The 14455-nt window shown below is 35.6% G+C and overlaps 1 protein-coding gene across 1 annotated transcript in view; it reads left to right on the forward strand.

Moving 5' to 3' along the window:
* CORIN (corin, serine peptidase) overlaps positions 1-14455 on the forward strand; it is a 112999-nt gene that overhangs the window by 85754 nt on the left and 12790 nt on the right. The window contains exons 13-16 of the mRNA XM_051617632.1: positions 1766-1873; positions 6147-6260; positions 7296-7406; positions 8556-8685. Coding sequence (XP_051473592.1) covers positions 1766-1873; positions 6147-6260; positions 7296-7406; positions 8556-8685 — 463 coding nt within the window. The remainder of the gene's footprint in view (positions 1-1765; positions 1874-6146; positions 6261-7295; positions 7407-8555; positions 8686-14455) is intronic.

Genomic DNA, 14455 nt, shown 5'->3' on the forward strand with positions numbered 1-14455 from the left:
TTTCATTCTGCTATGCTCATCTGACATGCCTTTTCTTTTTCTTGCCAAAAGGCTGATAAAGTAGCTGGGAAACTAGCGAGATGGAGTGTGCCTGCAGTATGCTGTTGTGTTCAGTTCTCACTCTTCTCCTCCTACCCACCTACACTGTGATTATGTCTTTGCACAGTCTTGATCTTGCTCAGAGAAAGCAATGGACAAAAGCTGGGTAATCTATAACTCTTTTAGTGAAGAAGCGTTGCTGTGAGAATAGTGAAGGAATAAGGAAAAACCAGCAAAGCATACGTAGCAGTTAGTACTCTTTCTTCAAGCAAAGTCCGTGTGCCCATATATCACTGTGATGATTTTGTGAAGACATGTAATGCCATAGTAATGAAATCCTCTGTTGTGGGACTTTTGAGAGATGTGGAGATAATTTCCCTCTACAGCAGTGGGCTGGTGGAAAGGAGTTATCTAATTTTACACAGCAGTGTATAGGAAAGAAAAAGTGAAATTTTGGCACAACAGGGTGAGCTAAAGAAAAATAATGAGTTAATTTTCTCAGGTATCAAATGTCTTTTAACCTTCCTCCTGTGTTATTAGATCATTTGGCTTTGAAACTTAACATATAACGGCCATGATTTAAATATACTACTGCATACAGGACTAGTGTGTTCCATTTCTAGAGATAAGTTCTGTTTGATTATGAAAGTCCTAACTTAGAAAAAATTCTCTCTTGAGGTAGAGGGACTCTGCCTAGTAAGCTGATTCCTTGCTTATTGATCATCTTAGCACTGAAAACAGATATTCCTGGAAAACCAATGAAAAAGGAAGGGGTTTTATTGTTCTTATCAGAGTTGTTTTGAGTTCACTTACTGCTAGAATTTTATGTTCATTCAGTGACAGATTTCTACTGACTACCAGTGTTGGTCAGAAAGTCTTCCATGGGAAATTTGAAATCTTATATAAATATTTCTGAAAAAAAATCAACACATGTAACAAGAGGAATTAAGATTCTGTGTGCGTTTTAAATGATTATGATTACAAAATATAGGCGATTTTCCAATTTTAAGCTATAATTGACAAGTTATTAGAATGTGCTGAGTTGCTTCGTTTCTCCTCCAGTCAGTGCTGAATTCAAGAATAGTGATGGCCAAGAGGGTATGCATTGTAAGGTTAGTTATCTTCATAATGAATTATTAAATGTTGGCAATAGAGTTCACGTACCTTTTATCATTAGAATCACAGAATCAGAGAATTGTCATGGTTGGAAAAGACCTCTAAGATCACTGAGTCCAACTGTCCATCCAGGAGATGAGGCAGAAGAAATGTCAATGTTAATTAGTAAACATTTCTGGGTGGTTTTATTAATTAAAATAGCCACACAATTGCCTAAATATGTAACTTTTTTTTATCCTGGGAATGTCATATACTCATTTCCACACATCAGATGATCTGTTTCTGCTTCATACAATAGCACAACAATGACAAAAGTACCTAGAAAATCCATGCCCGCTATCTAAACATTGTTAGTCAGTTATTTGGCAGAGCTTTGAAATTTGACAGGGGTAGCATGTGAGGGAGATCTCTGGAAAATACCCATCCACATCATTCAGAGTGCAAATGTTAAGAGTCTTGACTGCTTTAAACGGTTTCAGTTTAGTATCATGTGAGCTTTCTATTCCTGTCATTTACTCTTTTGAACAGTGATAAATAAGCAAGTACCCATGAGATGATTAAGACTGCAGCATAGGGAGTCTTGCTTCTCCCTGTTCTTTGTCATTGACAGAATGCTCACCCAGTCACTTCAAGTGCCGTTCCGGGAGGTGTGTCCTGGCATCCAGAAGATGTGATGGTCAAGCCGACTGTGAGGATGACAGTGATGAGGACAGCTGTGGTAAATAATTTTGAGGAGTTGGATCTTTGAATGGAGAGTAGCTGAAGAATTAGAAAATGGATTCTATTTTTCCTTCAGTGATTTGAACCACAGCATGACAGTTCAGAGGATAAACCCCTTTTCCTGTTAGAAAAATGTGTTTGAAAGTGTTTTGGTTTTTTTTTTAAGACTAGTGGCAGTAAAAATACTTTAGAAGCATCCTTCTGGATTAACATCAACAAAATCTATGATATTTGATTATTTAGATTCTGCTATCTGTTTTCCAGGCTGTTTGAGTATTCCTTTAGTAACTAAGATAAAAATGCTGCAGATTTCTTTTGATATTGCTGGAGGATCTACTGAGATAAAACAGAACTTACTGGCAATTTAAATATTGAATTTATAAATACAGTTTTAAATTTATACATGGTCAACCTCAAGCTGTAGATATGAGGATAAAGTAACCTCAAAGTTTATTCTCCAGTATATTTCTGAGCTCACTTACAGTAGAGATTCTAATTCCTTTAAATTTAAGGGGATGTGTTAAGCTTGAGAATAACTAAGAAATCTCTTGGTCCCTACGTACATGCTGGCAGGAGAATTTTCAGCTGGAGAATTTTAGGGAGTTAGAAGGGAGTATATCATTTCTTTATTTGACTAAGGTGTATCCTCCATGGAGTTCTGCATGTGGATGTGAGTAAAGGATTGGAAAACATTCCGGTGGAGTAGGGCTAAGGTGCACAACCTGTTGTGTTTTTATTTTTTTTACAGAGAACAGGTTAAGATGCAAGCACAAGTTATGTGAGCAACAAAACTGGCAGCAAAAGACTTCTTACTCAGCTGCACATAAATAAAATAAGATCCAACACCTGAAAGCTAGGCTAAAAATTGTGCTTGTCAGCTTTATAAAAATGCTTTCATTTTAAAAGCAGATTGTTTTAATGATTGGAATAACTAAGTGAATATTTATCATGAAGGCACAATGCATTCTCAATCTCTTGAGAGTTTTCAAATCACCCTTGTTTTCTCTGTCCTCTTTCTGCCACGTTCTCCTCCCCCTACATAAGGAAAAAAAAGATATGCTCACTGAAAGAGGATTTAATACTATGTTGTTTCTCTTGTTCGGACTGTAAAGGAAAGGGAGAGCTGATGATCAGAGTGACTCTAAAAGAGTTTGTAATCTCTTTACCTTTGAATCAATTGTCTCAGTTGTCCTCCCTGCCAAATACTCTTTTTTGCCACCTGTTCTTAACTCCTTAGAACACTAATTGCTCTGCCTCTTTTAGGATAATTTTATTCTCCTAGACATGAACATATGAAACATTGCTCTAATATGTAACATTCATTTCTCAAGTGGATCTTTTTCTGTCTCTATAGTCTAGACAGAATGTCACTAGCAATCAGCAGAATTCTTATCAGTTTCTATAAATATGGAAGACTGTATCTGCTAGAAAATTACTGCTGTCAGTGACATTACATTGACCAGGGGTTATGCTATTACTGAAGGACAGAAAATCCTCTAACATATTCATATTCCATATGTGCAGAACAAAATAAAAACTTGATGATCCTTCCATGCATAAATGGCTAGCTCACATTTTGATAGATTTAACCTTTGAAATTGGTTTTATACCATTAAATACCAGTCAGCATTTAAATCGGAAACCTTTTATTTGAAGTGTCTTAAATGACAGACATGAAACATCTTCAAAGAAGGAGGCTTTAAAAGACTAACTACAGCTTTTGGATGCTTGAGCCAAAAATCTAAGGTAGAATAGTTCAAAGGGACTAAGATATATTCTGCCCATGCAGAGCAGAGTTATAGTCAGCACTCACTGTCGTCTCCTGTGAGGAATCCCTGTCATACTTTCACATGATCTTTGTAAGAGGAAATCTCACCCATGCAATGGCAGCAAAATCTGAAGTCTTCAGTCCCATTTAGACTAAGGATTTGGGGAGAAAATTTGACCCAGATTTCAGAACATGAGAATTCTGAGTGCATTTCAGTGAAGTGTGAGAAAGTTAATTTTTGAAAATTATTATTATGATAGATGTCAAGAGAGTGTGTGGGATTAGTATGTTTGATTGTAATTTATCTTATTAATCTACTGGCTGCTGAAAAATTCCTCTGGCAGAGGGCAGAGGAGGGTCCTTGAAGAGTACTAAAGAAACTGAGGACAGGACATTCAAACCCAGTATTGTCCTCTGTTTTCTGCAATCTAAGTTCTGGCTGCAGTATTTTAATGGAGAGAAAAATGTGATGGTCTTTATGTTAATAACTTAATTATGTGGGCAATATACGTGTGAGTAAGAAGTGGTAACTTGCTTCCTATTTTGAAGAAGAATGAAGATAAGATCATATGTGAATGCCTGTCTTGCCAAAACATACATTTGAGATGGAGGTAATGTAAGTATGGACAAGTTTTCTTAGCTCCATTTTCACTTCCATTTCATTGTCTTTTAATTAAAGATGTATGTCACAAAAATATTTAGAGAAGAAATATAAATACACCAAATGGTAGATGGCTTTTACCAAAAAAACAGTATATTTGAACACTGCATTCAATAAGTAATGAATTTTTCCTAGGGAATTGTCTCTATAATTGTCTATGTTGTACTCAGAGAAAAATTCTGGAGAGTCATGGGACACTTAACAGTGTAACACTATAATGTGTGATGAAGAGGAAAAGCAAACGTACTTAATTAAATGGAAACACTCTGCCAAAAAATTTCAAGATTCATAACTTATATTTTTAAAGCTTTTTATTTTCATATCAAGTTCCTAACATGATTGACATTCTTTTTCTTTATTAGAGTACAGGTTTTGTTTGTTTTCAATTAATTTTTCATTAATACTTACTGCAAATACTGTCAAGAGGGAGATCCTGGTGATAGCCAAGGAAGTTCTTTGATCATTTGGAACTAGTTTCACAGGTTCAAGGCTATTTATTTCTCTGTGCTGTTACATTCATTTATATGGCTTTTTCAAGCTAAACAAAATCAAGCACTCAGCACATTCAATTGCATTTAAAATGAATAGACTTTTCCAGTAGTCATATGAGCTAGTAGTGATTTTCTGGTACATGTTTGTGAAACACTTACTGAAATAACTCTTCTTGGAAACAACATATCTGCTTAGTAACTAACTGATGATATGCTGCTGTAGTTACAGGTCCAGGCAGACAGAGGTGCTGCTTCAAATGCAGTTTGTGAGCTTATGCCTCAGCGATTTGTGTGCCAGGACATCAGGGCTGACACCTGAATTTGAGCTTGAATTCCAATGAAAACTAGTATTGTAATCTGTAGAACAGGCCAAACAAGGTAATCAAACCATCTGCTTTAGTCAGGAGAACACATTGTTTTTAAAGCTTCCTAAAAACACATAACATCAGATATATAGAACATCAGTATGTCAAAGTATTTAAACTAGTATCACAGTGAAGTGCTTAATTAGTTAATGGAAATAAATAGTGAGAAGAGAACATGAGATAACACTTTTCTAAAATGCATCTTAGGCCATTCTTAGTTTCCTCCAGCTGACCAACAGGAATTTTACTGTCAAAGCAATTTGACAGAGTTTTTTAAGTACGGCTCTTGAAATGGCAGAGGCTGGTTAGCAGGACTTTGAAGAGACAGTACAGTGTGTTCTTTGCATACTAATGAACCCTCTTGAAGATTCATACAGCCATTGGGTCTTTTGAATCTTTTCAAACTGGTTTGGTCTCAAATTATGGAACCAAGAGAACTGTTTGTGGTCCAAACTTAACAGCATCTCTCTGCTTTTCATTGTGATCTGCATTAGATTCTCTATCAACACTGCCAGAAAAAAAGTACATATTTCTACAGTATTTAATGGAGATTCCATGCTGTCACAGGATTTGCTTTTGCAAGACCAAAGGTCTGTGTGGTATGCTTCTAAAGGAAACTCTACAGACCTCAGGATCAAAAAAGCTTATATACTACTAATAAATGTATTTCAAGAGTTGTGGTGTATGGGTTTTGAGCTAATTGAGCTAATGCCTAAACCATTCCTTATAGACATGCATAGCATAATGTAGATTATTATTTTAAAAGAACTGAAGTATTATGAAACGCATATTTTTATATTAATTTATCAGTTGTGCACTGTGACAATCTTATTTCTGTTTCTTGGTTAGTAACTATTCATAGTATCTTTTGAAAGGTATATTGCAAGTGAAAGTATTTTGGGTGTTTCAGACTTACTAAGGAAGCAGATAACAGTTAATTTTATATTGCATGCAGTTGTTTCAAAATTGTGCTGCTCTGCCTCCAGGTTGTAGAGAAAGGGGTCTTTGGGAGTGTCCTTTGAAGAAGCTGTGCATCAAACACACTATGATCTGTGATGGTTTCCCAGACTGCCCTGACATGATGGATGAAAAGAACTGCTGTAAGGGCTGATGCTGCTTGTTAGTCCCATAAAGGGCTGATCATGGTTTTGAGGTCTTGGGGTGCAAAAGATATGAAAGTAAAAAGATATGAAAGTAAAAATATTTTCTGCAGACAGAAAGGCTTAGTCATTCCCTCAGTTTCCTTTTCAGTTTTTATGTGGCACCAGTAATCTCTTTCCTCATCTTGCATCCTCTGTTGTTCACATCCTTGGATCCTTGCTGTCTCCTTGGTCACTCCAGTCTTCTCTCTCTCCCTCCCTTTTCATTCTTGTGTCTTCCTGCTTCCTTTCTTAATTCCTAGTAGCTTCTTGACTCCTTTTCCTAACTTTCCTGAACTTCATTCTGTATAGGTATAGTTGCTCACTATTCTTTTTTTCATTATTTCCATTTGATCTTCCTTCCAGTCTATTCTTCAGTAAACTTCCTTTGTCTCCCTGCTTTGTCTGATTTCCCTTCTGCTTGATAATTCTTAGATTCTATCTTCCCCCTTGGCTCCACAGGCTGTTTCTACAATTCAAACTGTGATTTAAGTATCAAAGATACAAAGTATGGTACACTGAAGGTATGGGCATATTGTCCATATGTACAGTGTAAGTGGAGATAAAAATAATTCCATTATTCTAAATAGCAAAGGAGAATCCAAACGTGTAAATAGAATTGCTGTGGATAAAATATATATGCATTACAGTAAAATATTATTTTCAAAGAACATGAAGAAATAGATTTAGAGCAGTCTCCTAAAAAGCATGGAGTACAGTATTTTCACTTAAAGCTTTCATATGATGCTAAGTAATCACAGTTCTTGCCATTTCCAGACACCTTTCCTTCCCTTTGAGTCGTGATGCCCTTTGCAACTGTCTGGCAGCAACCACCTTCTCCCTCAGTGATGCCCATACTGAATTTTGTTGTAAATCTGGCTTACTTCCTTGATCCGTAAATCTGATCTGTGGCTGCCTTCATCCTCCTTTTCATTTTTCCAGTCAGAATACAAACTTATTTCTCTCTCAGAGTGAAACATGTCTTTGTCCTTGCAGCATTTTGTGAGGAGAATGAACTAGAGTGTGCCAACCATGAATGTGTGCCACATGAGCTCTGGTGTGATGGGCAAGCAGACTGCAGTGACAGCTCTGATGAATGGGACTGTGGTGAGTTTCTGCTGTGGTGCACTCTGCCTGGGAGTGATGTTTGGGTGATGGTAGTAATCACGTGTGATTTGTTATAGAATACAAGTGCAGTGGTGGACAGATGCTCCCTTTATTACCACAGGGTGACTGGGTTGAGGTTGGGAAAGCCTGCAAGAAGGTGGGCAAAAGAGAAAGGAAAGGTTTGGTGTGAAGTACCACAGTGTGAAGATATAAGAAAAGTGACATGGCAGGTAACTTCTAAAATGTGTCAGTGGTGTGTAAAATCTGGAAAGTGTTGTGGATAGAAGAAGGAAGATGATCAGATGCAGAATTCATTTGGGCAAAACTTTTAAGCCCTGATTCTTTTCTTATGAAAATCAGTGTGAAATTCCCACTGACTGCAATGGTGCAGGCTCAGAGCTTATGAGAAGTTGGTCCTACTAGGTCCCCTTTGCACTGCCTAAAGACCTGGAGAATGACGTAACCTACTATTGCTATCTGTATTTGGATTAGGCCTCATGCTTTTATGTGTTGTTAAAGTAGAACTCTCCAAGTATTATTTTTTAAACAAAAATGAATGTGGATTTTAAAAAAATGTCACTGAAAAGATCAGGTTGGAAAGTGGTAGTATGTCCTCTTCACTAAGTTAATATCTATTTCTTTACATGACAGTAGTTTATATTACTAAATTTTTAGATGCTTTGAATGAAATGTAAAATAAAGAAGAAAGGTGTACTGTGGCTTACAAAAGCAAATACTTTGTATTGATATTGAAGTAAAGTGTATAAATATTTTAAAGTATTTAACATTGTATGAACATTAGTAAACAGAAGAATTTAATAAAACCTATGCAACAGAGAAGAACTGTTTTAGAAATGCATATTTGAAAAGGAGTAATCTAGGATTAATACATACGTTTCACCTGGGGAGAGAAGCAACAGAATCCTCAAGGTGCCTCTGTTGTTTAGTGTTTCGTGCTGTTCAATGTTAGCAAAGTTCTGATAGCCACAGTTGCCTTGGTTTTAAATTACATTGCTATTGAGCATATATAATCAGCAAAAGTGTTAGCATCTTGGAAAGCTCTTTTGATTGTAGTTGTGTATTTACAGTATGCCATTTGTAAAATTAACTGTGAAATAATAGTGAAGCTATTTTTCTTTTTCTTTGCAGTTACCCTGTCTAAAAACGTGAATTCCTTGATGTTCCTGACCATTCACAGGTCAGCTGCTGACAACCATGTTTGTGCTGATGAATGGCAAGAAAATTTAAGCCAACTGGCCTGCAATCAGATGGGTTTAGGGTAAGGTCAGTAGTTTGTAGCACTGATTAATTTTGTAGGACAAGTTGGAGTGCTGGAGTTAGATGTAAATTATCAGTGTTAGACCTAGTGTGGAAATGGTTCATAGAGAAAAGCGGTAATAAAATTTTGTGAACTGTGGCAGGAAAAAAAGCTCATTAAAATCTAGGCACTTTCACCACTTCTATAAACATTACGTGATTGTTACTAAAAGAGTATGTTGAAAAGATGTTTTGCCAAATGTCACTATTTGATCTTGCAGTTGGAATCTGCAAGTTGAAGTGGCTGATGTGTTATTACCAGTAGAACTATGAGGACGTTTCTTAGTGAATAATAATTCTGTAAAGGACAATGTTGAATAAAAGTAACAGTAATTTATTTTTTTTTTTTTCAAATCTTGTGAATAGTTTCAGCAGGGGAAAAAAGCTATAAAAGTAATTGTTTAAACTTTTAAAAATGAAACACTTAAAATTTTATTTCAAAACAACATTTTTCTTTGAAATGTGTCCTTCGTCTTATAAAACTAAAAGATAGTTAACCTTAAATGAAGAACTGTACATATAATTTGAAGCTGAATTAAGACTTTCAGCTAAGAAAAAGCTCTACTTTATGTAAAGTTTTAAATTTAGATAGCCCAAAATTGTCTTTTCTAAGTTCAGCTACAAAGTCATACTTTATGAATCCTGTAACTTACAGAGGCTAAAATTACAGTAAAAAAGCAAGCATTTGTTTGGGTTTTTTTTCAGTGTAATTACGTTTTAACACATTCTTGATAAGGTTGAGTAGTCTATCCATTAGGACCTAAGACTTAAGCATTTTGAAATCTGGAATTACCATGGTGATAACCTACTTTCCACCAAAAAATTTAAGATCTATTTAATCATACATGTTTTATTTTTCTGTCAATGCTGTGAATCTTTTAAATTTCCCCTTTCTGTGTCTCTATATGTTTTAACATTAAAATTTAAGATTTCTCCGATTTCAATGCTGTTAAAATGAAGGTTTTGATCTTTTACTCCGTATTCTATGGCACAGTCATGGCTTTATAAAATTCTGCTGAACAAGAAACATCTGAACTAGTAAGTAAGTACAGATAGGAAACAGATGCTGTTCCAGCTCTGAAATAGGCCTTATTTGTTTTATATTAGTGCCCGTACACACATTATTCATTGCCTTCTGGCATAACACAAGGCTTTCTTTTCCAAGCCTGCTGTAACATGCCACTTGAAACAATGGAATTATAGAAGATGAACAGAGAAATGTTACTGTTACTGTTAAGGGAGAAGGAATCCACTTTATGGGTTATACTTTATTCTAAACTTGCCAATTAATAAATTTGAATGAGTGGTATAGGGAGAATGAGGTATTAGAACCATTGCTGTGTGGAAGTATCCCTAACTGTGTTACTTTTAGTGCTGCAAAGAACATTAACTTTATAACCTAAAATTAGTCCCTGCCTTCAATTTATTTTTTTTTCATTATGATTTAGTATGCAAGTCATAATGTTCCTGGTGTTTCAGTATACTATATACTATAAACTTTGACTGTTGTCCACAATGATAAGCAGGTAGCAGGCTAGAATGCTTTGAAAGCTGATCTTCTAATATTTCCATTGTACAACTTATGTAATGACATCACCCTAATACTACTTTTTCCCCAGTGCGAGCACATTTATAACTAGAAAACAGACTGGGTTTTATTTTTCTTCTTTAATTCTAAAGAGCCTTCTCTTAAACACACATAAGGAAATACATAGCTTGAAATGAAATGTGTTAAATATTCTAATTTTTAAATTTTTAAATTGAAATTTGAGAAGTTAGTAAAATCTAAGTTAGAATTTCCCACACAGGTAGACGTAAGTGCTACGGCAAATTAACGTGTCTTGCCTTCCTGATTTTATAAGTGATTTTGTAGAGTAATTTAATAACTTTTTTTTTAATTGCCTTAAATTAAAGGAAACTTCTTAGTTTACAGAAATTAGATATGTTAGAATGTGCCCTTTGATGTTCATTATATCTTGGAGACATCTTCTGTGAAGCAGCAAGACTACCTTGACTGAGGCACAACCTGTACAGTAACCTGAAACTGGAAGCAGAATTCTGGAGGGTTGAGATGTAGTTCAAACTTAAAAGAACTGATACAGAGCAACAGCATAAACATCTGGAGACAGAATTAGAAAAGCCAGGAATATTTAAAAAAGCTAAGCAAACAAACAAAAAACCCGAAAGCAAACCCATAAAGAAACCTCACCAAAACTTGTTGACTATCTAAGATGACAAAAGCATAAGAATTAGGGCTATAGTAAGATAATAAGAAGCTGTACATTGCATTTCAAAGTAACTAGTTTTGCTGAAATTCATCCAGGAGCATTTAAGAGTTATAACTATGACAGATCTCCATTATGGCTGCCAATAATGGCAGCCAGTAGTTTTGACAAGTTCTGGAGAATGGCTACATCAGGCTCAAAACTATTAGATATGCCACTTTTCATTAAAAAGGGAACAAGAGGAAGATGCAGATATTTACAAGCTAGTTGCCTAGCTTCAGTTATCAACAAATAGTTACAGAACTCTAAGGTCTTACTAACAGGCAGAACATATTTATCAATAACAAATCATGTCAGATTTGCTTTATTTATTCCTTGAAAAGGCAGAGGCATGGTAGATAGGCAAGAAACAGTAGATGTGATGTATTTTAATCTTTCACACCATGTGAAATGACACTTGAAATAAGTAAGGAGATAGGGAAAAAAGATGAAATTATACAAGGCTGTTCATGATTCATTGTGAAACCATAAAGGTATATGGAGAGGACAGGGGTTGGTTAGACACATCCCAGTGTGTCTGGGGAGATACTCAGTGTTGTGAGTCATTCAGATGATGGAGTGGAGAGTAAGCTTAATTTCTCATTTAGCATCAAACAGGGAGGATCTGAAAAGATTTTGAGGACAGCATAAGAATTTTTTTTATTTATTTATTTTTTTACAGAGAACATGGAGAGATGGCCTGAATCAACCAGGAGTGTTAATTAAAGCTGCAACTCTAGGCCATTTCCCCTTGTTTTACCATGCAGCACTACTGAGAAAAATTTTATTCCATTTTCTTTCAATTTCTCTTCAAGTAGCTGCAGGTTGCTATGAAATTGTCCCCTAGCTTCCTCTTCACAAGAGTAAACAATTCCAGTTTCCTCAGCCTCCCCTTGTGTGTCAGTGATAGAAGCCCCTAGAAAATTTGAAAGTCAGCTGCATGACCCTCTCCAGTTTCTGAATATCCCTTTAAACTGAGGTGCCTTGAGACTTTACATTATGTTCCAGGTATACACATTTTAAGTCAAGAAATATAGTTTCAATTTTGCTTATTGTTGCAATGCAGGTAGAAATGAAAAGCATTAGTCTAAAATCAACACCAAGGTTCTGAACAAAGCTGTTCTGTTATATGCAAACCAAAGGAAAAATAATAATTAAAAAAGAAAATTGCAAAGATGTGAAAGAGCCTTTAAAAAGTATTTAATATTAAACATATTATATCTTATACATAATAAATACATAAATACCTTCATAAAGATTCTTTGTTTGGCTTGCATGAAGTCTTGAAAGATATCACATATGGCCACACACTTGACTTTTGTGCAGATTGACTTAATGTAGGTCAACTTTGGCAGGCTGCTGAAATAAAAAATAGGCAAGAGAGCTAATTTTTAAGTCAAAGATGTAGAATGCTGTCTTAAAGTAATTAGCATCTACAGTCTTGTTGTTGGAGTCTGTAAGAAACTCAGTAAAGCAAAATATTGTTATGAAGAAATTATGAATTAATGCAGCTCTCTCTATTAAAAGATCCTTCTTCCATTTTATTTAGAGTGTGTCCACAAAATAAATTGTGTGCTACAGCTTCAAGAGGGACCAAGTAGAACCTGTGGCCTGCTGGGCCTGTTTCTGGGGCACAGGATAGGTCTGGCTAAAATGAGTCCCCCATTGCTGTACCTCCCTCCTTTTCTCTGAGACCTTTACAGTCCCTATTATAATGTACTCCTGGCACAGCAGCCCCCATGGATGCTCACACCAGCCCAAGTCCTTACTCCTCCAACATTTTTAGCTCATGTTCCCTCATTGTCTGGCAATTGCCAGTATTCTCTGGTCTCTCCACAAATGCCAACCATTGTCTGCAGCTTTCTTCAGCTAGAAATGAGGATCTTAGGTCCCCATCATTCTGGCTATTTCTAATTAAAATAGATGAAAGGAGCCAAGGAGTGGCCCTTGCCTATCTGAAGGAAAACCTTGTATAAACATCAAGGGTGAAAAGCTCTGTAAATGGTTTTAGAAGGCATTCTAAAGACATAAATTAGGGTATACTGGTTTTGAGTGTATTATAGCAAGCTGTGACTACCAAGGAAAAAAGGCATAGCCATAATTTTACTAAGTATAATAACTTGTATATTATAAAACTTCATACAGGCTTAAGCATCTTGTAGGTTTGTTTAGAAGTATATCTGTTTAATGATTATTATAGCATCATAAGCTGTAATTCAGAACTACAGGTTTCAGCAAAAATAGTCTGGTATTTGGGATAATACAGATTTGGATCCATCAGGTGGCTTGATATTTACACCTTTTTGCATATCTTTTGAGTTACGTGTTTTATAGACCACACACTATTTACAGCTACATAAAATATTGCCTCAGACAGTGGTGAACATCATTGTTCACAGAAGATCATGAGGCAGAATATAATCTTAAAAAAAGTAATTTGTATATGTTTGGTAGGAAAAAGAATGGGAAATAAGCAAATGATGGAAATAAAGAGTCCTGTGTTTGCTGTAAGCAGGCACTGAGGGAGAAAGCTCTTTTTGCCGCAAACAGCTTTCTCTAAATGAGGAAAGAGTCTTTAAAAATGCCTGTTATTATCTGCCTGCACATTCTGAGTAGTACATCATAGAATGATATTTGCTTCATATGCCCAGAGAAGGTTTTGAAAAATAAGTCACGTAACAGGCAGGATCCAGGGCTATGACCTCAGAGTCTAATTAATTCTGCCAACCTTGTTGGAAACATTTCCCTTTTGTTGCACTGACAAAACTGATGCATTCAAGTGGATAAAGGATGCTGGACTTTTGTAAATATTTTAAAAGAGATATAGTTAATACTGAGCACTGGATTTAAAGAAAAACTAATAACCTGGCTGGCATACTAGGTACTACCACATGAGATTGGGTTCAGAGTCAAGTTTTAGGACATATCACAATTTTTCTGAACTTTTCTCACTCTCTTATCCATGAAGTAGAATTTAGAATTTGGCCTTTGACCAGTGTTCAGGAGAGCAGTCCTTGAAAGTCCTTCTCATTGACAGGGATTGATGGCTAATCATGGATGGTTCTCTTCTGGAAAGCTGCATGACTTTTAAGGCCATATAAAAAAAAAAAAAAATCACTCTTTTTTTCTTTCCTTTTAGCAGTTGAGATTTACTCAAACCAATTTCTTCAGTGGCTTTAGTCTATCAGGCAATAACTGAGGGAGTGGATATATGAAAATATCTCTTGGTGAACCATTCTAAGTTACTTTCATATTCATTTTAATTTGCTGCAGAAGGACAGGTTTGATGTAGTCACCCATGGTTTTTTTTCTGTTTTGCAAAGCAGACAGCTTGGACTTAGAAACACTGTCAAGTATTATTAACAAGACGCAGGCTGTTCTTTACTGTTAAGTTTTGATGGATTTCCAAAGATAGGAATGTAAGAAAATATTTTTAATTTTACCTCTTTGTATTTTTGTATTTTTGTA

Source organism: Apus apus, chromosome 4 (assembly GCF_020740795.1).
Source record: "Apus apus isolate bApuApu2 chromosome 4, bApuApu2.pri.cur, whole genome shotgun sequence".
NCBI classification, from domain to species: domain Eukaryota; kingdom Metazoa; phylum Chordata; class Aves; order Apodiformes; family Apodidae; genus Apus; species Apus apus.